This window comes from Corythoichthys intestinalis, chromosome 3 (genome assembly GCF_030265065.1).
Source record: "Corythoichthys intestinalis isolate RoL2023-P3 chromosome 3, ASM3026506v1, whole genome shotgun sequence".
In the NCBI taxonomy this organism is placed as follows: domain Eukaryota; kingdom Metazoa; phylum Chordata; class Actinopteri; order Syngnathiformes; family Syngnathidae; genus Corythoichthys; species Corythoichthys intestinalis.
Genome location: NC_080397.1, coordinates 6621652 through 6644923, shown reverse-complemented (window position 1 = coordinate 6644923; position 23272 = coordinate 6621652). Strand labels below are relative to the sequence as shown.

General features: G+C 40.2%; 1 protein-coding gene across 2 annotated transcripts in view; it reads left to right on the top strand.

The window, feature by feature from the left end:
• Positions 1 to 23272, top strand: part of slc39a14 (solute carrier family 39 member 14) — a 44218-nt gene that overhangs the window by 19106 nt on the left and 1840 nt on the right. The window contains exons 4-9 of one of the 2 annotated variants that reach the window (XM_057831909.1): positions 856 to 1033; positions 6631 to 6800; positions 15307 to 15429; positions 16134 to 16304; positions 16377 to 16614; positions 17814 to 17998. In XM_057831909.1, coding sequence (XP_057687892.1) covers positions 856 to 1033; positions 6631 to 6800; positions 15307 to 15429; positions 16134 to 16304; positions 16377 to 16614; positions 17814 to 17998 — 1065 coding nt within the window. Of the gene's footprint in view, positions 1 to 855; positions 1034 to 6630; positions 6801 to 11243; positions 11414 to 15306; positions 15430 to 16133; positions 16305 to 16376; positions 16615 to 17813; positions 17999 to 23272 lie in introns of both variants that reach the window. The other variant, XM_057831908.1, reaches the window with a different exon arrangement.

The window sequence follows — 23272 nt, the reverse complement described above, 5'->3', positions numbered from 1 at the left end:
GGCGCCTCCTAGTGGGAACAGGAAATGCCCTTTTTTACGGGACACACTCCTCCTCTAAAGGGAAAAAATCAATCTACCTCAAACCTGCAAAAGGGAAGCCTTAAGACCTGTGTTCAGGTGCCTGATGAAAAATATTGAAGTTTCGTTGAAGCGGAGGGGTCCAAACAGGAAAGTGAAAATGACTGTCAACAATTTTTCTCTCCAAAAACTTTGAACAGTCATAACTCGGCAGATATACAACATATCTGCGCCAAACTTCCCGTGCTTGTTGAGAGTCATACCCTGAAGGGCCTTGTAGGGGTCATTTGCATCAACCCTACAGCGCCAACTAGTGGCAATAGAAAGTCACTCGTTTTTCCAATACATGTCCAGTTCTTTTCAGGTTGGTCATTGTAGTTTCAAGACCTATTAAAATACTTATTTACGGCCCATGTCCACGTGTCTCTGTCTGTTGCCGTGACGACCCTTTGTCCGCCATTTAAAGGAAATATTTTTTTTCAGAGACTCAGGCAGCTTATAGAGCCACAATAGTTGGCACACTTGGTCGAATTGGCCCAGTTAGAAGATTAATTTTAGTTTTGAATAAGGGCTTGGCTGCACAGCTCAGTAGTGGCTCCTTTTTTGTAGTACTCTCTCCAATAGGGGTTTTTATCTCTTGGGTGTGGGAATGTAAATAGGCGACTTTCGAGCATGTTAGGTTCTAATGAGATGATTAGAGAGGAGGATCTGCCACCGCCCTGACCTGCACACAGTCCGAGTTGCGTGACGTCCGAGTTGCGCTAGATCGCGAGGGCCCGTTCAGTCCTGCTTGCAGGCCTAGTGTTTTTTTTGTTTTTTTTTTGTTGCCTTTTCCAGTGCTTGCCCGAGGACAAGCTAGCCATCTACAGCATGGGTGAGCAGTCTCGTTTGGACGGGCGGGGCTTACAGGAGTTGTGCCCCACCATGCTGCAGCAGCTGGATGCCGGTGCATGCCGTGCCCACAATCAAGACGAGCTGAGCAGCGATGTCTCGCCAAGGCCAAGTGATGCTGAAGGTAAAACATATGAATGCAGGTGTTTATCAAGTATTATTCAAAATCTTATGTTGTCTACATGTCTCCAAGTTCTGTTACTTGTAAAAGAGAAATATGTATGTGGCAGAATGGCAGATGCATGGTTTTCATTGGGCCGAGGCAATATAAGGGGTTCTAATGTTCATTGTATATTGTGGGTTCACTATCTTTGACTTTGATTGCTGTCCCGTGATAACATGAACACTTTCAAAAATCACAATTCCTGCTTGGTTCTTGCTGACTGCACGTACAGGTGCTGATCAAAAAAGTAAAATATGACAAAAACGTTGATTTATTTCAGTAATTCCATTTTTTCTTGATTTCCATATTGCTTGCCCACCTTTTTTGTCTTTTGGATAGGGCTGGAACTAAAGATGATTTTTATAATCGATTAATCGGACGAAGCAATAAATAAGCGATTAATGGATTAACCTGACAAATTAACTTTTTTCAATTACCGTCACAATTTCACTTGAAGGTGGTTTTCATTAAAAAAAGAAATGAAACTTTACAATAAAACAATAACTCAAGTGCTAAAATGCATTTCCAAAACACAATACAAATGGACACTTAAGAAACTAATTAGCGTAATCGCTAACTGGCTTAGAGCTCCATGCCAAGTAGTAACATCCCATCAACAAAGAATACAAACAATACAATTGGCTTCATTTACTCACCGCTGATGGAGGCACACTGGATCTACCAACACAAAACACAATCTTACACTCGACAGTTCGTAATATTATTGATTTCGCAAACCAACCTGAGTGTAGCAGTGAACTAGCTTTCTCTTGTGCCTATCACTTGGGTGTGCACAGCACCACATTTCACATAGCAAGGACGCAAACGGGAATGCTCTGAGCTGTCAGCAAAAAGCGATTATTAAATTTTTTGGGCAACTAATTTATTAATCGATTTAATTGATTAGTTTTTGCAGCCTTGCTTTTGAACAACTGTCAGGTCAACAATAGAGTTGTCCTATAATGACAACTCCAAATATCCGATTTCGATATCAAACTGATACCAATATATGCGGTTGTGGACTTCACAAATTATATTGTCATGCCCAACTGGATGCTTTGATAATGATAAACGTAACAAATTCAAGGTTTTCCAAATAAACATTCTGTGAAAAATAAGGAGGAGCTGTGACCAGCCTTTGTACAAAGGCAGAAGGCTTCTACATTCACCTTGAAGGCAACATGCATTTTGGCCCAAAACCGATAAAGAAAAACAGATGTCGATATTATCCGATATGATTTTAAAATGCTATTATTATTGATAATAGTAAGTGCTTGAAATTAGAGTTGTCCCGATTAAATATTTTTAAACCCGAGTTCATGTCACCTGATTTTGAGAATGTGTCGATACCGAGTACCGATCCGAACCTTGGCAATTTATTCATTTATTTGAAAATTTAGGACAAAACTTACTTTTTAAAATTTCTTTTGACAATATCCTGGTCCATTTAGATTATGTTGTTGCTTTGTAGCAAAGAAAAAACATTAAATCTGATTCCGATCTTCTAAAATTGTTGCATAGTGCAAAACACTCTTTTTTTTTTTTGCTTCTTTTGACGATATCTTTGTACATCTTATTTTTTTGTTACTTTGTAGCTCTTGAATACAAACAAATCTTTTAAAAAAGCAATTTTTTTCACCCAATTTCGATCTTCTAAAAAATTACGAGCTCCGGACCAATTTCAGATCATCTGATCGGATCTTGACATCCCTTATCACTACACCTCTGGATTATTTTGTTGCTTGTAGACCTTACCTCATTAACTCCCACTGACAGCGACAGACGTTAAGTTTATTTAAATTGGCATCTGACTGGGGGGCCGGTAGCGATCGAATGATGGCCTCTGGCCCTCCCAGTCAAAATGGATACGACATCAGACTATCAGCGTCAACGGCAGCCAATGAGTTAAAACTTAAAAATAAATCAATTTTAAAAACCATATCTTTTTCACCTGATTCCAATCTTCTAAAAATTAAGTGATCGGCCTCGATTTCCGATCACGTGATCAGATTGGGGACATCAATACTTGGATATTTCTCTTTTTGAATGGAATTACTAGAATAAATCTTTTTGATCTTTTTTTGATATTCAAAAAAGTCTGTGGAAAAGGTGTTTCGTGATATTCATAGGCATGAGTTCAATATGTGTATAGTTGTTGACTTTGCAGTTTTTCTGTTGCAACTACAAACTTCATGACCAGGATATTGTCTATTAAGGTATTATATTCTCCTAATAACCTCTCTGCCATTTTTTAAAAATATTTACCGTTTGTCAACAGTGTCTAAGTCTATTTTCTTTACATATCTTAACACTTTATCCGTCTAAGAGTTGTTATACATTGGAAGGGCACTGAGGCCATCCAGTGATCGAACGGTTAGAGGGTTCAGTCCTGCAACAACTGCCCACCTTCACTGTGACGTGCATGAACACTTTGCATTGCATGGCAGTAGCACCACCTTCTGGTGCTTGAATGTGTTTGTGCAAGGCTGGACGTAAATACAGATAGTCCCCGTGTTATGATGTGCCCGACTTAATTGATTTCGACTTTACGACGCTGAAGTCTCGTTTTTTTGTTTTTGTTTTTTTTTTTAAAAAACCTGTCCTGTTCAGCTGTTTGAATGGAAGTCTAAGTGCCCGGTTGGTCTGAACAGTTTTAATGTTTCACATTGAGAGTATGACATACTCCCTTTGTGATCATTCAACATACCTCTTTTATTATTACAAAGCAGCGAACAGGAATGGGTTATGGGGGAACAGAAGAAAAGAAACACAAGAGAAGAAAGAAAAACACAAACAAACAAACAACAAGAAATACATTGAACGTTTACACTAACTACTAATATGCTGGTGCTATCGTCAGCTAGAAGTATTTTCGGTTGACACCATGTGGGGGGCCTGTTGACCAGGGAAAGAGGGGGACGGGGGTGGGGGAGTCTATAAGCTAAGTGATTGAAAGGGGTACTGTGTACACAAATCAGCTCTGCGATCAAGAACCCAGTAATCGTGTAAATCCCTTGTGAGTGTAAGCCCGTTATTGACCGACCCTACGCCGCCCCATCGCCACTCCCGGCACCGGGACCCCCCACCCGAGCGCGGTCTATCACATACGTTTTTTTTTTTTTTAATAGTGTTGACATTTTTTGGGTGATGCATGCTTTTACACTGCTGGCCAAAGCTATTGGCACCCCTGCAATTCTGTCAGCTAATGCTCCATTTCTCCCAGAAAATGATTACAATTACAAATGCTTTGGTATTACTACCTTCATTGATTTTGCTTGCAATGAAAAAAACACAAAAGAGAATGAAAAAGAAAAATTAAATCATTGTCATTTTACACAAAACTCCAAAAATGGGCCGGACAAAAGTATTTGCACCCTTTGAAAAATTATGTGATGCTTTTCTAATTTGTGTAATTAAAAGCACCTGTTATTTACCTGTAGCACATAACAGGTGGTGGCAATAACTAAATCACTCTTGCAACCAGTTAAAATGGATTAAAGTTGACTCAACCTCTGTCCTGTGTCCTTTTGTATACCACATTGAGCATGGAGAAAAGAAAGAATACCAAAGAACTGTCTGAGGACTTGAGAAGCAAAATTGTGAGGAAGCATGGGCAATCTCAAGGCTACAAGTCCATCTCCAAAGACCTGAATGTTCCTATGTCTACCGTGTGCAGTGTCATCAATAAGTGTAAAGCCCATGGCACTGCGGCTAACCTCCCTAGGTGTGGACGGAAAAGAAAAATTGATGAGAGTTTGCAACGAAAGATTGTGCAGCTGGTGGATAAAGAACCTTGACTAAAATCCAAACAAGTTCAAGCTATCCTGCAATCCGAGGGTACAACTGTGTCAACCTGTATTATCCGTTGGCATTTGAATGAAAAGGGACTCTATGGTAGGATACCCAGGAAGACGGTCACTTTGATTGAAGCGGGGTAATGCAATCACATTTCCTTGCAATGGTTCTGATCATCCAGTGTTACATAGGTTAGAGTGAAATCACAAGCGATTTGGTGGGAGTGTAGCTGCCATTCAGGCAGAATAAAGAAATAAATAATTTACTCTTTGATCTGGCCGTGTAATGTGAAGCATTTAGTTTCTTTGATATGGGGTGGGAACTAAAGTTCACTGTCGCAAGTTGACACGGGCACCATTAAGCGTTACATCGGCTTATTATCTGATGAACACCACTAGAGTACAGACAACTTTTCAGTACCTCTGATCAAGACCAACAAGGAAACATCTCAAGTGCATAGTGCATCGAAGAATTGAAGCTGAACTAATTTCCTCTGGAGTAAAGCGGCCAATGAGTTCTCATTGTAATTCCCTCTCGAGTCGAAATCACGAACCAAGCTGTTTCTCTTTTACGAACTTTAATCACAGAACTTGATTTGCATTGTCACCGCATTGTCAAGGCAAATCAAGTTCTGTGATTAAAGCCCGTAAAAGAGAAACAGCTTGGTTCGTGATTTCGACTCGAGAGGGAATTACAGAGTTTACAGGAGAAAAAGCGAGGCAGAAGAAAAGAACACGGTCCCCACAGTCAAACATGGCGGAGTTTCCCTGATGTTTTTGGGTTGCTTTGATACCTCTGGCACTGGACTGCTTGACCGTGTGCATGGCATTATGAAGTCTGAACACTACCAACAAATTTTGCTGCATAATTTAGGACCCAGTGAAAGAAAGCGGGGTCTCCCTCAGAGGTCATGGGTCTTCCAGCAGGACAATAACCCAAAACACACTTCAAAAAGCACTAGAAAATGGTTTGAGAGAAAGCACTGCAGACTTGTAGAGTAGTCTACAATGAGTCCAGACCTGAATCCCATAGAACACCTGTGGAGAAATCTGAAAATGGCGCCCTTCAAATCTCGGAGACCTGGAGCAGTTGGCCAAAGAAGAATGGTCTAAAATTCCAGCAGAGCATTGTAAGAATCTAACTGATGGATACCAGAAGCAGTTGTTCAGTTATTTTGTCTAAAGGTTGTGCTACCAAGTATTAGGCTGAGGGTGCCAATACTTTTGTCTTGCCCATTTTTGGAGTTTTGTGTAAAATGATAAGAGAGCATTGTGTTTTTTCATTGCAAGCAAAATAAATGAAGATATTACTACCAAAGCATTTGTAATTGCAATCATTTTCTGGGAGAAATTGACCATTATCTGACAGAATTGCAGGGGTGCTGGTACTTTTGGCCAGCAGTGTCGCAGCCAAAATCTTGACAAGGACAGTACAATGATGTATAATGCATGTTTTTGGATAGTTATTTTGAGATTGGGGGGGTATTTAGAGGAACTTCAAGGGTAAATTCCGACCTACGCGGAAATTCAGGTTACGTCGCCAGTGTAGGAACGGAACTCATTTGTAACCCGGGGACTACCTGTAGGTCCTCTCCAGAAACCCTCTAAAAATAACATTACAAAATAAAAGGTTTTCTTCTAGGTCTCAAACTGGAAACTGGAGGCGTCCCTGTCATCTTGCAATGTTTTTTTCTCTATTGAATAGTTTGTGTTGACAGTTCAATGCCCTTCTTTAATGTGACCACTCCGTCCCCCCTTCCTCAGTGTGGGGCTTTTCTTTCCTGAGCGTGTCTGTGGTCAATGTCTTCGCCCTGACCGGAATCTTCATTGTGCCTGTGATGAAGACGCGCTACATGAAGCACATCTTCACCTTTTTCATCGCACTTGCCATTGGCACACTGTACTCCAACGCCGTCCTGCAGCTGCTGCCGGAGGTTTGATGCCCTGAGCCCCGCTCACTCCCCTCGCATTACAACACTGAGGGCCTATAAAGACAATCGGGCAGTTTTTGTTCTGACTAAGAACATAAAATATCACATTATCTTGTGTCTTACATATAAGAAAACCAGTAAGTCAAATATTGAATTGTCCCGGCAGCTCTTGTAGCATGATAATGTGAGTTATGCTATAAAGGGGAACAGTCGGTATAAAAACAGCCTGACAGTCTTTATGCGTGAGCCAAAGTTTCACAAAATACTGGAGAGTTTTAGGCAAAAAAGTAGCACACTCCCGTCAACCTTCCCTCGGGCTTCACTTTTTCCTTACTGTCTTTGTTTGCTAAATGGTGCCTTGCTTCACGGTGTTCCTTTCTTTCTCTAAAAAAACCCTTAGTTCTTGATTCGGGCATGAATGGACAGGTTTGTTTCCTCTTTTGTAATTCAGGTTAATTTTCTTCCCCTTTTTTTGACTACAGGGCATAAGGTGCCAACAACTTGAAGGGACAAAAACATCATTGTTTGTGTGCGCACGTGTGTGTAGCAGTAGAGTCAGGATTCATCGGTCTGTGCTTTTCTGTGCATCTAGCAAAGTGTGATAATAGCTACCTTTTTGTTTAAAGGGTCAAAGGTCAGAGCATGGTGCAAACACCTGAATGGAAGGAAAGGGACATCCCATCCCCCAAATCAATCACCTTGACGCACTGTACTGTTTACTCTTTGACCACGACATGGCTTCGTTTGAACAGTTGGATCTGTTAATATTGTTTTTTATTGACATGCTAGCAAATTTTGAACTTTCCCTTTAAGTTTAATGTATTCCAGAATCGTGCGTTATTCAATGGTTAAAATCAATTTAAAATCCATCGTGACTTCTCTGATTAACAAATTTTTATTTATAATGAGAAACTAGCACCCTATAATATTGTGACAATAAAAAAAAAAAAGCGCAGTATTGATAGATGGCGGAAAACCATGGCGGGTGACTTGAAAAGTTCCGCTCTGAGACACCCAATTTTGCCAAGTTTCAAAATTGTCCTATATGCATGTGTGATACATCATTGGAAAGCTTAAAATCTCAATTTTCTGTGGGAAGAAACATTTTGAACTGGAGGGCATTTAAAAATAAATAAATAAATAAATAAATAAACAGCAAAACTCAAATTGGAGGTGAGAGCACGCGAGAGCATAATTAAAGACGCCACGATTTTAACGAGATATTATCGCGTACTAACCTCTTTTCGCTCCAAAAACTCCATGTAGCATGTATCACCGAGTGTCAAGACACAGATGTAAATGGCCACAGTCGGACTTATTGTGGATTTTATGGGTGAAACCTAGTAATATAAGAAGGGTCGCAATGCAGAAATCGCAGACATCAAGGAGTGGTCGAGATTTTCATTTTCATATTTTTACCCTTTTAAACATTTTTGTTTTTTCAATTTTTCTTTGTTTGGATCGATTATTTATCATCTAAAATATCGGGGAAAATGCGACAGTAATGAAAAATATACAATTAAGCGATAGTTATGAGGTAGATATCCGTGACTTTTTTTTTTTTTTTTTTTTTCATTCAATTTTTTTTCATTTTTTCATTGTGACGTAATTTGTTTAAAAGTTTAAAATATGCGAGTGAATAATTTTTTAAAGTCGTTTTTTTTAAACTAAATATTACATATCAATTAATTATTCTAAGCTAAAAATGACAGACATTTCGAATAATAAATACGATTACTTACCTTCTTTTTATGGCTAGGTTGAAACAAAAGCGGTTGTGCGACGTCTGTAAACGGGGGTTTCCAGGGTAAAACGGACAAATTAAAAATAGTTAGGGGGCTTAATGCGCCATGAATCTGCTATGGCAGCATATAGACATATGTTCTATCAAACACAACAGTTGTTTTGGCTTAAAATACAGCAGTTTATTTAAGAGGAGTGCAAGAGCAGAAACTGCTTTTTCAGTCTTGTCTGTGTTTTCTGCCAGATAAATAGTATCTAATGAATTGAACCATTTTACCACATTTTTCACTTCAGTGTGCTGCGCTGTAGTTAGATATGTGCCGTTTACCGGTTTCAAGGTATATCGTTTTCTGAAAATGTCAAGGTTTCATAAACGCAAAAATTCCCCAAAATTTTAACTAGTAGGTTACCATTGTTGTTTACGTCGCAGGGCAGGGCGGGGACGTTACATGGCCACGCTGCCGGAATTCCACGTGTCACTCTTTAAAAAAAAACAAAAAAAAAACGTGTCACTCTTTAATAATGTAAGGTAGTGATTTAAATACGCCACAAGGTGTCAATGGCGAGTTTTAAATTAATAAGGGATCAAGCCAATGAGTGAGTTTTGTCCCTTGACTGACGCTGTAGTTTTCCTTTAATCCACAGTGGGGTGTAAGGCAGAGAGAAAGGAGAATGTTCCAGGCGTTCAGATTCGTAACTCGGACCGCTTTATTGGCATTAAGCTTCGGCAACTCCTTCACGACAAACATAAGTATCATATAGTGAAAATACTACAAAAATAATATATCTCTCAAAAAATGTTCACAAAAAGAAAATTTCTGCAATCTGTATTAATGAAGCCCTATTCACACATATTTAAACAACAATGCAAAGAGAACTTGCATTCACAAATTCACAATCAAATTAGATATGCAAAATACAAATAAAACTTACTCAGACTTTGGTCAGACTCTAAAACATTTTAGCAACTCATTTAGCTCAACCAATACACTGGATGGCAATATTTAGTCAAAATATACAGACTATGATGCTGGGAGCCATTATCGGGAGTCTTGTTACACTAATATGTACGTAAATCACAACGGACCCGAACTAAACAGGAAACTATGGCGTCAGTCGAGGGACAAAACGCACTCAGCAACTTGAATTTACAACGCGGGTGTATTTAAATCACTACCTTACATAGTTAAAGAGTGACACTGTGAAGTACGGCTGCGTGTCAATGTGACGTCACCGTCCTGCGACGTCAACAACAATGGCGAGCTACTAGTTAATTTTTTTATTTAAAATTTTACAAATTTTATTGAAGCAAAAAAATTTAGAGGGGTTATAATATCAAATTATTATAACTTGTACTGACATTTATCTTTTAAAATTTACATGTCTTTCTATCCGAGGTAGCCTTTAAATACATGCAATTTGTAATTCTCTTTGTTGTATATATTTAGTTTGACACTAAACCTCAATTGGGTGTGGCGATAAACAGCTTGGCAGATTGTTCAATAACTGTAAATCTGCTTGTTTGGAAGCGGTGCTGCAACGATTGATTTAATAGAGTAATTTGAGTGGGAAAAAGCTTTAAATCAAATTTTGCTGCTTCCATGATTCAGTTAATTAGAGTTGTGTTGTAATGAATTTTGTAAGTGTTGCAATAGGTTTATTGATTTGGGTGAGTACACTGCCGTTTAGTGGCAACAGTGAATATAACATAACTCATATAACATGACTGGATCCAGCTGCTCCCTGTTAAGAACAATTTAAGGTTGAAAGTTTTTCTTTGAGATAATATGTTTATGCATTCATAATTTAGTTTAGAGGTATATTTAGCTGTTTTTTGTGGGAATATCAACAATATGTTGAGCATTGTAAAAAAAAAAAAAAGTTAACATTTTGTGGCATTTAAGCAGACTTTTGCTGTGCAAGTTAGGCAATTGTTTTTTTTGTTGTACTTAGAGCCTTATTAATTTGCTTTTATACTGTTTGAGGCTAAGCTCAGGTATTTTAGTTTATTTTTAAATGCTATTATTTCGCTTGTGAAATGAAAGCGCAATTCTGAATAGTTTGAAGAAACACTCAGGTTATTTTTGATCTTATTCACATTTATGCTATTTTGAAAGTGCAATCTTAGCAAGCCAAAATAAATGTTCTTACAAGAATAACACATGTTTGTTTTACATCTCCTAAAATTTGTTCTGCAACGCATTAAATGTTTTAAATCCGATTACACGATTATTCGAACTAACTAATCGATCAATTGTTTACTTAATTTATCGAAAGCTGCAGCCCTATTTTCAAGTAAACGTCCTCAAAAAGCTATAAGTCAGGTCACTCGTATCTCAAGGATACCTTCAAAATACAGAAAATACCTTTTAAGCCTAATAGCTTTGTTAGGCAGTGTAAAAGTCACTGGTCTGTTTTCTGTTCCAATCAAAGCATGGAATCTTTTAGAAAAATAAATTTTCCCAAGTGTAACCCCCCATATTGTGGGTGTTTGTACCATTCATCGCCAGTGTGGAAGGCTAACGTGTATGTTTAATGTCACCTTTCTTTTCTCTGTAGCAACATAAATGACAGGTCCCAATCAGCTTGCCGATTTCTCTTTCAGGTGGTGGTTCATCCTATTAACCACTTAAAATAAATGGACTAACGAACTCTGTCTCTCTCCTCTCCCACCTTTTCTTCCTTTTCCTGGTGGCCACTCAGTGTGGGGTTATGGGTTCCTGTGTGTGACGCTCATCTCGCTGTGCTCGCTGTTGGGGGCCATCGTAGTGCCCTTCATGAAGAAAACCTTTTACAAGCGTGTCCTGCTCTACTTCATTGCGCTGGCCATCGGCACACTGTACTCCAACGCCCTTTTTCAACTCATCCCTGAGGTAGTTGATTACCTGAATCAAACCGGTCACTTTTTATTGTTGGTCTAAGGGCGCTTTCACACTACACTGTTTGGTCCGTTTTAAACTGACCACAGTTCTTTTTCTCAGATAGTCTACTTTCTTTTGTAAATGTGAATGAGTTGGGTTCGCGAAGTGTGAATGCATTTTCAACAAGTCATTTGCAAGTGTTGTTGCGAGGGAGCTCTCCAACCGGACCCTGGGCCTCTTGGTCTAATGCTGTACCTCGACATACGATCGCTTCGACATACAATCTTTTCGACATCCGACGTAAAATTTCGCCATTTGTTTCTACATCTGGCGAAATGCTCAACATACAACGATTATAGCGTTGCAATTTCATTGTTTTCCCGCAAAACTGACGCACGGCAAATTTTCTTGTGAGAGAAATCAACATGGGTTCCAAGAAAGTTAAAGCAGGTGGTGAAAAAAAGAAAAAGGGTGAGGCTAACCATTGAAATGAAGATGGAAAAATATAAGCGTGGGGTGTGCGTCTGTGAACTGCTTGACAATACTCCTCCGACCTCCATTTGTCAGTCTTTATAAGTTAAGGTGACAATACTATTGTGGTACCATCGCCAAAGAGATCGCCAGCGTCGTCAGGTTTTTAATCATTCATTTCAGAACTTGTGCAACACTACACGCCAATTGTCTACCGAAGTTGACGCCAGCCAGCAACAACAAGAGGTTAAAAGAGAAAGTTAAATATCAACTACACTGTCTCCCTCTCTCTCTGTCGTCAGCCACGTGGTGCATTTGGGTACAAAATACATCCGCCACATTAGAACGCGATGTTACATTATTGCAGGTATTATTATTACGTACCATTATTATATTATTTTTCCGATTCTTATTCATAATTTATTTGTTTTGCTCTTTGTAATTGCTGTTTGCAATAGTGACAGCAGTATTTATTAAGGATTTAGTGTAGGTTTTTGGGCTGTGGAACGAATTAATGGAATTATAATGTATTTATATGGGAAAATCCTGCTCGACATACGAACATTTCGACTTACAAACAAGGTCCTGGAACGAATTAACTTCGTATGTAGAGGTACCAATGTACTTCGCAAATTGTTGGACGCACAAGAGGGAATGGGGAAGGGGGCGGGGGTGCAGAGTTTTTTTTTGCCATACTAAAGCATAATTGCACTTCCACTCAGTGGGTGGCAGTAGCGCTCTCATTTTCAGAGTGTGTGCAGTATTTTTGAACCGAACAAGAGCACACAGCAAAGCACACTGGAGATATGACGAGCTAAGATGAGGAAATATTATTAAGCCTATGTAGCTTTTGGTTTTGACTTTTAATACAGTCAAAGACGAAGAAAGGTCAGTCTGTTCACTCTGTCTAAAAATGTTTGCAGCACAAAGCAGGAAGTCAAATCAATTAAGACATCACTTAAATACATTAAGCGGCACGGTGGCTGAGTGGTTAGCATGTCCGCCTCACAGTTCTGAGTTCAATCCCAGACTTCGGCCTTCCTGTGTGGAGTTTGCATGTTCTCCCAGTGTCTGCGTGGGTTTTCTCCGGGAACTCCGGTTTCCTCCCACATCCTAAAAACATGCATGGTAGTCTGATTGAACACTCTAAATTAGGGGTGCCCAAGTCTGGTCCTCGAGAGCCCCTTTCCAGCTTGTTTTCCATGTCTCCCTCCTCCAACACACATGAATCAAATAATGAGGATTGTTGTCAGGCTCCTGTAAAGTTTGCTGATGAGCTGATCTTTTGATTCAGGTGTGTTAAAGGAGGGAGACATGGAAAACAAGCTGGATAGGGGCTCTCGAGGACTGGACTTGGGCACCCCTGCTCTAAATTGTCCGTAGGTATGAGTGTGCGTGAATGGTTGTATGTCTCCTTGTGCCCTGCGATTGGCTGGCAACCAGTTCAGGGTGTACCCTGCCTACTGCCCATAGTTAGCTGCGATAGGCTCCAGCACCTCCGCAACCCTCGTGAGGAAAAGCGGCATGGAAAATGAATGAATGAATTAAAGACATTAGACCTCAATCACATTGATAAGGCGCATGATTTTTTTTCAGCAACAACGTGCCGAATATTGCCAACAATCGTCCCGCTTTGTCAGTGGTACATCAGTTAACCAGCGAGCACTGTTCACGTCATCTTAGGTGGGATACGAAGTTGTTCAGTCCAAAATAACCCCACACCATAGCAAAGGAGCTGATACTGCCTGAAGCAAAAATAAATCTGTCCCACTGTCCAATGACACTGTCGTTTTTGTTCTATTAATTTAATTTTGTTTTTTCGGTTGAATTGTTTGGCATATTGTCCTCATTCTAAATTTGTCCAATCAATGAGTGTGCCTTTCCTGGTTCGGTTGGCGCAGTGTGAATACTGAACCTTTTCAACAACTCATTTGCAAGTGTTGTTGCGAGGTAGCTCTCCAACCAGACCCTGGTCCTCTTGATCTAATGTGAAAGTGCCCTTAACCTTCTAACCTCAGCGCACTTATTTTACCCGTTTTCTGTTGCTCAGTGGTTAGCACGCTCGAATTCCGTGATGATTGCTGGGGTTTGAATTAGGGATGTCCTGATGTGGATTTTAAAATTTTTTATCAGTTTTTTTAAGAGATGTTTTGCCAATACAGATGCCGTACAAAACCTACCTTTCTAGACCAGTAAAAGTAAATTCAAACTTAAATTCTAATTTTTATTAAAACGAGCTCTGCTCATACCTCCTCAAGAATATAACTCGATGCTCTGTTACTATCATTAGTTTCTAAAGAGCAGTAGTCACAGTCAGCAGACATATTTGCCCAGCGGTTTGATTTACAGCAGCTGAAAGCACAATGGTACTGAAAACAACGCCTGCTGGATCAGATCCTATCTTACCGTCAGATACTCCAAAAATAGTATCAGGCCCCGATACAGATACTGAGCATCGGATCGTGACATCACTACTTTCAACCGAACATCATTGTTTTTGTCAACGATGACGATAACAAAAACAATTTGTAGACAAACGATTTTTTTCAATACGATAACAAGCTAAAAACGTGGAGACTAAAACATAACCAGACGAATGCTAGTTTTCGTCTGACCAGGCGAGAACAGCGGTGGTCTCACTCAACGGACATATTTACCTCGTGGTTTAATTTACAGCCGGTGAAAAGCACTATGGTTGGCGTGGCTCAGTGGTAGAGTAGTTGTCCCCCAACCCAGAGGTTGTGGGTTCAAGTCTCCGCCCTGATGAACTCGTCTAAGTGTCCTTGAGCAAGACACTGAACCCCACATTGCTCCTGGTGCTGCGTCACCAGTAGGTGAATGGCGAGATAGTGTAAAGCGCTTTGAGCGCCTTGAAAAGGTGGAAAAGCGCTATATAAGTATAACACCATTTACCATAACACCATATGGTGCTGAAAACACTTGACAACTGGATTGGATGTGATCTCATGGCCAAATCAGATACTCCAATAATAGCCAATACAGATAATGAGTATCGGATCGGGACATCCGTAGTTTGAATTGTGTTTGAAGAGGGGAGACGAATGAGAAAACGAGTCCAGCATTCGAGTCCAGTGATGTCATCATTTTCAAGACCGGACCGCAGTATTAAATTAGTTTTTATTAAGTGCTAAGTAGTAATTATTATTTTTTTACAGTAATTACAGTACAGTAATTTCCCCGCCAAATTTTAAATGCATTGTGATCTTAACTGTGTGTAAACCACTGTGTTTGAAGACAGTAATTAAATGTTGTCCCAAAAAAAACAAAATTCTCGAATATAAATCATTTCGGTAATGCTATTTGACCTAAAGGTTAGTCTAACTTCATGATAGTGAGAAAATTTGTTTTCTTACTTTAGCTGAGTTACGTCACCATACATGTTTTGAAGGTTTTTTGTGTTCCCCCCGCATCAGGCCTTTGGCTTTGACCCTAAGGTCAACTTCTACGTGTCCAAGTCTGCTGTGGTTTTTGGAGGCTTTTACCTCTTTTTCTTCACCGAGAAGATTCTCAAGATGATTCTCAAGCAAAAGCACACGGTGAGTGGCGTTAAGGTCCATGTTTTGTCTTCTGATTATGTAAAAAGAGAAATGGAAACTGAGCCTATTTTTATTTTTTGATGTGTGTCAACAAAAAATAGGAAAATAGTAGTCTTTTGTATTTGTTGAAAAACTGAAAATGAGCCTGTATATATATATATTTTTTGAGTTGTCTGATATATCATCTAGCTCGGGGGTCGGCATCCCGTTTTGAGAGCCGCATGCAGCTCTTTAGCGCTGCCCTAGTGGCTCCCTGGAGCATTTTACAAAATGTTTGAAAATGGAAAAAAAATGGTTGAGGTATATACACCACCGTTCAAAGGTTTGGGGTCACTTAGAAATTTGCTCCTTTTTGTTTTGTTTTTGTTTTTTGTCTTTATTGCATTTTTCTAATTTCATAAAAGCAAAGAAACAAGTCTAATGAAGTTAAACTTGAGGTGGCATCATACAACAGGGTAGTCACATGTGTATCCTTCATTATTAGGCTTATTTAAGGCTTTTAATTTTTTGCGGCTCCAGGCATACTGTATCAGTTTATTTTTTGGGTCAAATGTGGCTCTTTCAACATTTTGTGTTGCCGACCCCTGATCTAGCTGATAATATCGAGCAATAAAAGTAGTGAGGTAGTAAGGTGCGCGAAGCCTTCGAAGTATGGCAGCGTCACCATGTAAACGGCTCCTTAGGACAAACTGATACTTTTCCAGGGTCACGGCCACAGCCATTATTCTAGCGCCGAGCACTACTCGGCACCCAACGGAGACCTTGAGGAAGGTGAGAAGCTGCAGCACAACGGGGAAGTGAGCGACGGCCATGCTGTGTCCAAAATGGACACCGGCGAGGGCGAGCTCATGCTGCGTCCCACACAGACGCCTCAGGTAACACTTTAAAGTTCACGACTGATTTTCTTTGTATTAATGACTCATCTCACCATCCCCCCTTCCTATCAGGACTCGCAGAGTGCGGATGGTGGTGGCAGGCCGGCCAGCAGGAGCGGCGGTGGCTGCCATTGGCTGAAAGGGACGGCGTATTCTGACATCGGCACACTGGCCTGGATGATTACGCTGAGCGACGGCCTGCACAACTTTATTGACGGTCTGGCCATCGGCGCTTCCTTCACTGCCTCAGTCTTTCAGGGAATCAGCACTTCGGTGGCCATTTTGTGTGAGGAGTTCCCTCATGAGCTTGGTGAGGAATGTTTACATTGTTGTTTCTTCACTAGTGCTTTTCAGTTTCACTCTTACAAACCCTAGCAAAAAGTATGGAATCACCAGTCTCTGACGAGCACTCACTCAGACATTTTATCATATAGAACAAACTCAGATAAAAAGCTTGAAAAAATAATGAATTCGTTCAAAATTGCAACTCTGTCAAGAGTCAAGAATCTGCATTGGACATGGTGTCAAGAGTCATGAATCTGCAATGGACAAGCTGATGATGCTGGAACTTTTGTTTGGTGCTGTTCCAGTGAGATTTACAAAGAATACTGCCTGAAGAAAACAAAATTCCCTCAGTCCTTGATGATATGGGGCTGCATGTCAGGCAAAGGCACTGGGGAGATGGCTGTGGTTGAATCGTCAATAAATGCACAAGTTTACATTAAATTTTTAGACTGCTTTCTTATGCCTTCAATTGAAAATATGTTTGTCATTTTCCAAGATGACAATGCATCATGCCACAGAGCTAAAACTGTTAAAGCATTCTTTGGAGAAAGACTCAACCAGTCAATGTCATGGCCTGCAAATAGCCCAGATCTCAAACCTATTGAAAACCTGTGGTGGAAATTGAAAAAAATAATCTACAGCAAGGGTCCGACCTGCAAGGATGATCTGGCAACTGCAATCAAAGAGAGTTGGCACCAAATTGATGAACAATACCCATCAAGTCCATGCCTCAGAGATTGCAAGCCATCATAAAAGCCAGCGGTGGGTCATAAAAGCCATAGGTGTTGATACTAAATACTAGAGATGTGTTTTGATTATTTCTTTGTTTCTCATGATTCCATATTTTTTTTCCTCAGAATAAAGTGATTCCATATATATTTCCCAGCACTTGCTCTATAAAAGTAACATTTACAGACCACCACAATGTTTTTTATTCATTTGTTTTAGTGTTTCTGAATGCTAAAGAGTTGCACTTTTGAACTAGTTCATTATTTTTTCAAGCTTTTTATCTGAGTTTGTTCTACAATCTACATGATAAAATGTCTGAGTGACTGCTCGTCCGAGACCGGTGATTCCATACTTTTTGCTAGGGGGTGTAGTAGACTAATTGCAGCAGCCCTAGTTGGCAGGCATGATGTGCAAAGTAGCCCTTGACAAAGATGAGTTTCTAGACGAATTAAATTATACCAGAAGGAATTATTTGTCATTCTTGCCATTCTCCAGGCGACTTTGTCATCCTGCTGAACGCCGGCATGACCATCAAGCAAGCACTCTTCTTTAACTTCTTGTCAGCGTGCTGTTGCTACCTGGGGATGGGCTTTGGCATCCTGGCCGGAAACAGCTTCTCCCCCAATTGGATCTTCGCCCTGGCAGGAGGGATGTTCCTCTACATATCTCTGGCAGACATGGTCAGAGCCTACTTTTTCTCATTTTAGAAATCCCCTCTGCTCTGTCTAGATTGATTTTCCTGAAACCTATAGTACAGTGGCTGGGACGTTTCAGGCAATTTTGTAATTCCAAACGCTTTGCAAAAGAAAAAAACGCATATGCCAGAATTTGAGGCACATTGTGCTTTTGTCATATTGGATTTTATCGCAAAACACATCAAGCTTAAATACCAAGTCGTACTGCAAACCTAATCATCCAGTAGAGATCGTAGTAGCTATGACATTAGCTGCTAACGTTAGCTAATCAGACATAGGTGTGTGTTTACCAATTTTCTAAGTGAACTTGCAAAATCACAAGGAATCACTTCTGCTCCTCACTGTATATATACATATGTTCAATATATGCCGTTATGGGCTGCTACTCACAGCTCCCAGAGTGTACTGAACGTAACCTACTTATAGCTGCTCTGCCATTGGCTATTGACTAGCATCTTCTTGCCATCCAATTGACTAAGGAGGACCTCTAATGTATGCGTATGTTTTTATCCCAGCGTCCTCTCCATTAGAGATTTATGTGAGTGTACTAACTTTTGTTCTTTACTCTCGGGCTGCAGCTGTCGATTATTTTAGAAGTCGATTAATCGATGAACTAGTTAGTTCGAATAATCGAGTAATCGGAAGAGGAACACGAAAAATTTAGATACCTGAGCTCAGCCTCAAACGGTAAAAAACAAAAAATAAATAAGGATCTATGTACAACAAAAGGACAATTGGCTAACTTACTTGGTAAAAGCAAGCTAGCTTAAATGCTACAAAACGTTTTTTATAATGTGCTTCACAAATGGTTCAGACACATATTCCCACAAAAAAACCCGGCTAAATATACCTATAAACTAAATTACGAATGCATTAAAAAAATCATTAGCGCAAACAAAAACTCTGCTTACAGTGGGGAGAACAAGTATTGATACACTGCCGATTTTGCTGGTTTTCCCACTTGCAAAGCATGTAGAGGTCTGTAATTTGTATAATAAGTACTCTTCAACTATGAGGGACAGAATCTAATACAAAAAAACAGAAAATCACGTTGTATGATTTTTAAATAATAAATTTGCATTTAATTGCATGAAATAAGTATTTGATACATTACAAAAATCGAACTTAATATTTGGTACAGAAACCTTTGTTTGCTATTACAGATACCAAACGTTTCCTGTAGTCCTTGACAAGGTTTGCACACACTGCAGCAGGGATTTTGGCCCTCTCCTCCATGCAGATCTTCTCCAGGGCCTTCAGGTTTCGGGGCTGCTGCCGGGCAACACGGACTTTCAGCTCCCTCCATAGATTTTCTATCGGGTTCAGATCTGGTGACTGGCTAGGCCACTCCAGGACCTTAAGATGCTTCTTACAGAGCCACTCTTTAGTTGCCTTGGCTGTGTGCTTTGGGTCGTTGTCATGCTGGAAGACCCAGCCACGACCCATCTTCAGGGCTCTCACTGAAGGAAGGAGGTTGTCAGCCAAGATCTGGCGATACATAGCCCCATCCATCCTCCCCTCAATACGGTGCAGTCGTCCTGTACCCTTGGCAGAGAAGCAGCCCCAAAAGATGTTTCCTCCTCCATGTTTCATGGTTGGGATGGTGTTCTTGGGGTTGTACTCATCCTTCTTGTTCCTCCAAACACGACGAGCCGAGTTTAGACCAAAAAGTTCCATTTTGGTCTCATCCGACCACATGACCTTCTCCCATTGCTCCTCTGGATCATCCAAATGGTCAGTGGCAAACTTCAGACGTGTCTGGACATGCGCTGGCTTCAGCAGCGGGACCTTGCGTGCACTGTAGGATTTTAATCCATGACCGCGTAATGTGTTTCCGATGGTTTTTTTCGAGACTGTGGTTCCAGCTCTCTTCAGGTCATTGACCAGGTCCTGCCGTGTAGTTCTGGGCTGATCCCTCACCTTCCTCATGATCAGTGATGCCCCACGAGGTACGATCTTGCATGGAGCCCCAGAACGAGGCAGACTGACCGTCAACTTGAACTTCTTCCATTTTCTGATAATCGCTCCGACAGTTGTTACCTTCTCACCAAGCTGCTTGCTTATTTTCCTGTAGCCCATCCCAGCCTTGTGCAGGTCTATTATTTTATCCCTGATGTCCTTACACAGCTCTTTGGTCTTGGCCATTGCTGAGAGGTTGGAGTTTGTTTGTTTGAGCATGTGAACAGGTGTCTTTTATACAGGTAACAAGTTCAAACAGGTGCAGTTACTTCCGGTAATGAGTGGAGAACAGGAGGGGTTCTTAAAAAAGAACTAAGAGCCGAAATATTTACTAGTTGGTAATGTATCAAATATTATTTCATGCATTTAAATACAAATTTATTGTTTAAAAATTATACAATGTGATTTTCTGGATTTTTGTATTAGATTCCGTCCCTCACAGTTGAAGAGAACTTACGATACAAATTACAGACCTCCACATGGCTTGCAAGTGGGAAAACCAGCAAAATCGGCAGTGTATCAAATACTTGTTCTCCCCACTGTATGTTGGTCTTAACATTGAGCAGCTGGATTCAGCCATGTGAAATTAGGCAGACTAGAGGGCTGTACATCCACCTAAATCAATAAAACTTAATGCAAACACTTTGAAAATAAACCATGACAACGGCACTTTAATTAAACGAATACTCGAAGCAGCAAAATTTAATTCGAATCTTTTTTTTCTACTCGAATACTCGAGTTAATCAATTAATCGTATTTTACTCTATTCGTAGTTTTTTTTTACATAATGCACAACTCTCATTTTGTGTTAATTGTGCAATAATTTAATGGTAACATGTATTTGTTGCATATTTTGATGCATTTTTATGTTTTATAAAAGATTTATGTCTGAATTTTTGAACGGTTTTAGGACATTTATATATATAAAACGCATCTCTATTTATGGAATTTTCAGTTTACTACTTCCAGAACTAATTAATTTTGTAAGTAGAGGTACCACTGTATTGTCACAACCCTAATTATAAGTCTTTTGAAGTGAACCACGGACAGAGAGACTTGTAGTTCTGAAAAGATAATGAAATTATTAGTTATAATAATTTGATATTCAAACCCCTCTTAATGTTTTCGTTTTATAAAATTTGAAAAATTAGTTTAACTAGTAGGTCACCATTATTGTTGACGACGCAATGCACTCCGGGCGGTGACGTCGCTGAGCGGCGCTGCCGTACTTACACAGTGTCACTCATTACCTACATAAAAATGTCATCGGTTCTTCCCTTTCAATTTGAACCCTAACGGAAAAGTGATGAGCAGGACGGCACTGTCGATATTTTATTAAAGGGGAACTTTGAAGTAAGGTTGGCCAACCATGTTTTTGAATAATATCAATGGCTAAACAATTATAAGCATATTTTCATTATTTTTTTTAATGCAACCCTTCCAGATTCTTTGTTTAACCCATAGCAACGCCCTTGGCAACGAAAATGCTTTTCTTCGGCAATCTTCGGAAATCTTCGGAAATTACGTCACACCTAGACATGCGAGGGAAGTCCACCATAGAACAGTATTGTTTGTTGCATTGCTTCTCGGTAAGATGCCACAGCGGTGTGTGGTGATGTTTTGTTCTCGCTCAAACGAAAAGTTGTATGAGTGGCCAAAGGATAGCAGGGCACGTAAATGGACATCTTTCATTCGCACGAAGCGAATGAATTTCACGCCATCATCGAGTAGTGTTCTCTGCTGCAAACACTTAGAAGATGCCTGCTTCCTTAACCGGTCTGCTTATGATCAAGGATTTGCCAAAAAGTAAGTGTGATTTTTGGATAGATGACTGATGACTTTGTCAAAGCAGAGCTGCCTACTGTTGTGGAATTGAACAGTATAAGCTAGCGACGTTAGCCGAAAGTTAACTCGTGGAAATCCCCGATCATAGTTGTTGTTGCGTTCGCTAGGTTAAGCGTGTTTAAATTGTGCGTCATCTACGATCATGTCCGAAAGGGTTAATCCACTGTCAATTGGGAAACGGGTGTGGATGTGCATATAAACGGGTCGGCGTCGCGGTAATTCACGGTCACGTTGCTGTAAGAGACACACACCGCCGGTTAGTTTGTGCACATTTATTTGTATTTGTATTACGTATTTCCACCTTCATGCTTCAAGCATTGCATTGCTTATGGAAGGTTCAGCGTTCACAGTGATCGCATGATAGGCTTCTAGTTTGTGTTTGATGAGAGCCGCTGACAGGTGACAGCTGAAAAATAGCGTGTTGGTTTAGCGTAGCCATTGAGTCAATCTCGCAGCGAAACAGCGAGCGCGCAGGTCACGCAGTGAATCATGGGAAATGTAGTCTCGGGACAACACTGAAGTGGTGCTTTGTAATCTGTTCGCTTGTGTGAAAAAACTACATTTCCTCACGCCATTAGACGCCACTTCCTGCCGAGAGCTGTGTCGAGCTGTGTTCTAACTTTTCCATAAGAACTGCTCCATGTGTTAATAAAGAGACAAGGTTGTCAGCGCGTCGTGTGTTCGATACATTTGTAAACAAAAAGCTCATAACAAGACACTATGCACAATCCCTTTAAGAGACGCTGGAGTGGGAGGCGAGGAGGAGATCGGCGAGAAGCAAAACTTCGCGGTCGAATGTGGTAGCAGTCCACTATTATTTTGTTTTCTTATTGTTGCCACAATAAAGTGGAGAAAGCCATCGAAGACTCATCTCCTTCTTTCCCCCCAACGTTCTTATATTATTATTTTATATGCACGAGAGCTGCCGGATCTGCCAAAATGAACATGAAGTCTGATTATTATTTTTTTTAACAATGTCATCAGATAGACAAAAACATAACATTATGTGCAAATGCCTGCATCTTCAAATCATAAAAATAATAGCCTATATCTTACCAATGTTGTAATCTCGATGGGTCTTGTATCTATTCCATGTCAGGTAGTCTAGGCACACTGTTTGCATTCTGATTAGCGTCTGGCTAATACATGTTAGATCCAACATAAAATTCCAAGCTCCTCTTCTTCCTCCAACTCTTCAAAAACTTGGATCTCCTCCCTTGCGCTCGGTCTGTCGCTTATATCGCTGTTTGAAACATTGTTTGAAGGGCTTTGTATGGCGGCCGTATGTATGGAGCTGCCAACGCTGTTCCCGGTGTGACGTATCACTTCCGGGTTCGTCCTCTTTCAGGCTCGAACTTCGGAAACGCGATTATTTTGTCAAATATACAACATGTAAATTATTTTTTCATGCTTTATTTGGTGGACAATGTTTAATTACTTTACTTGTGACCCTAT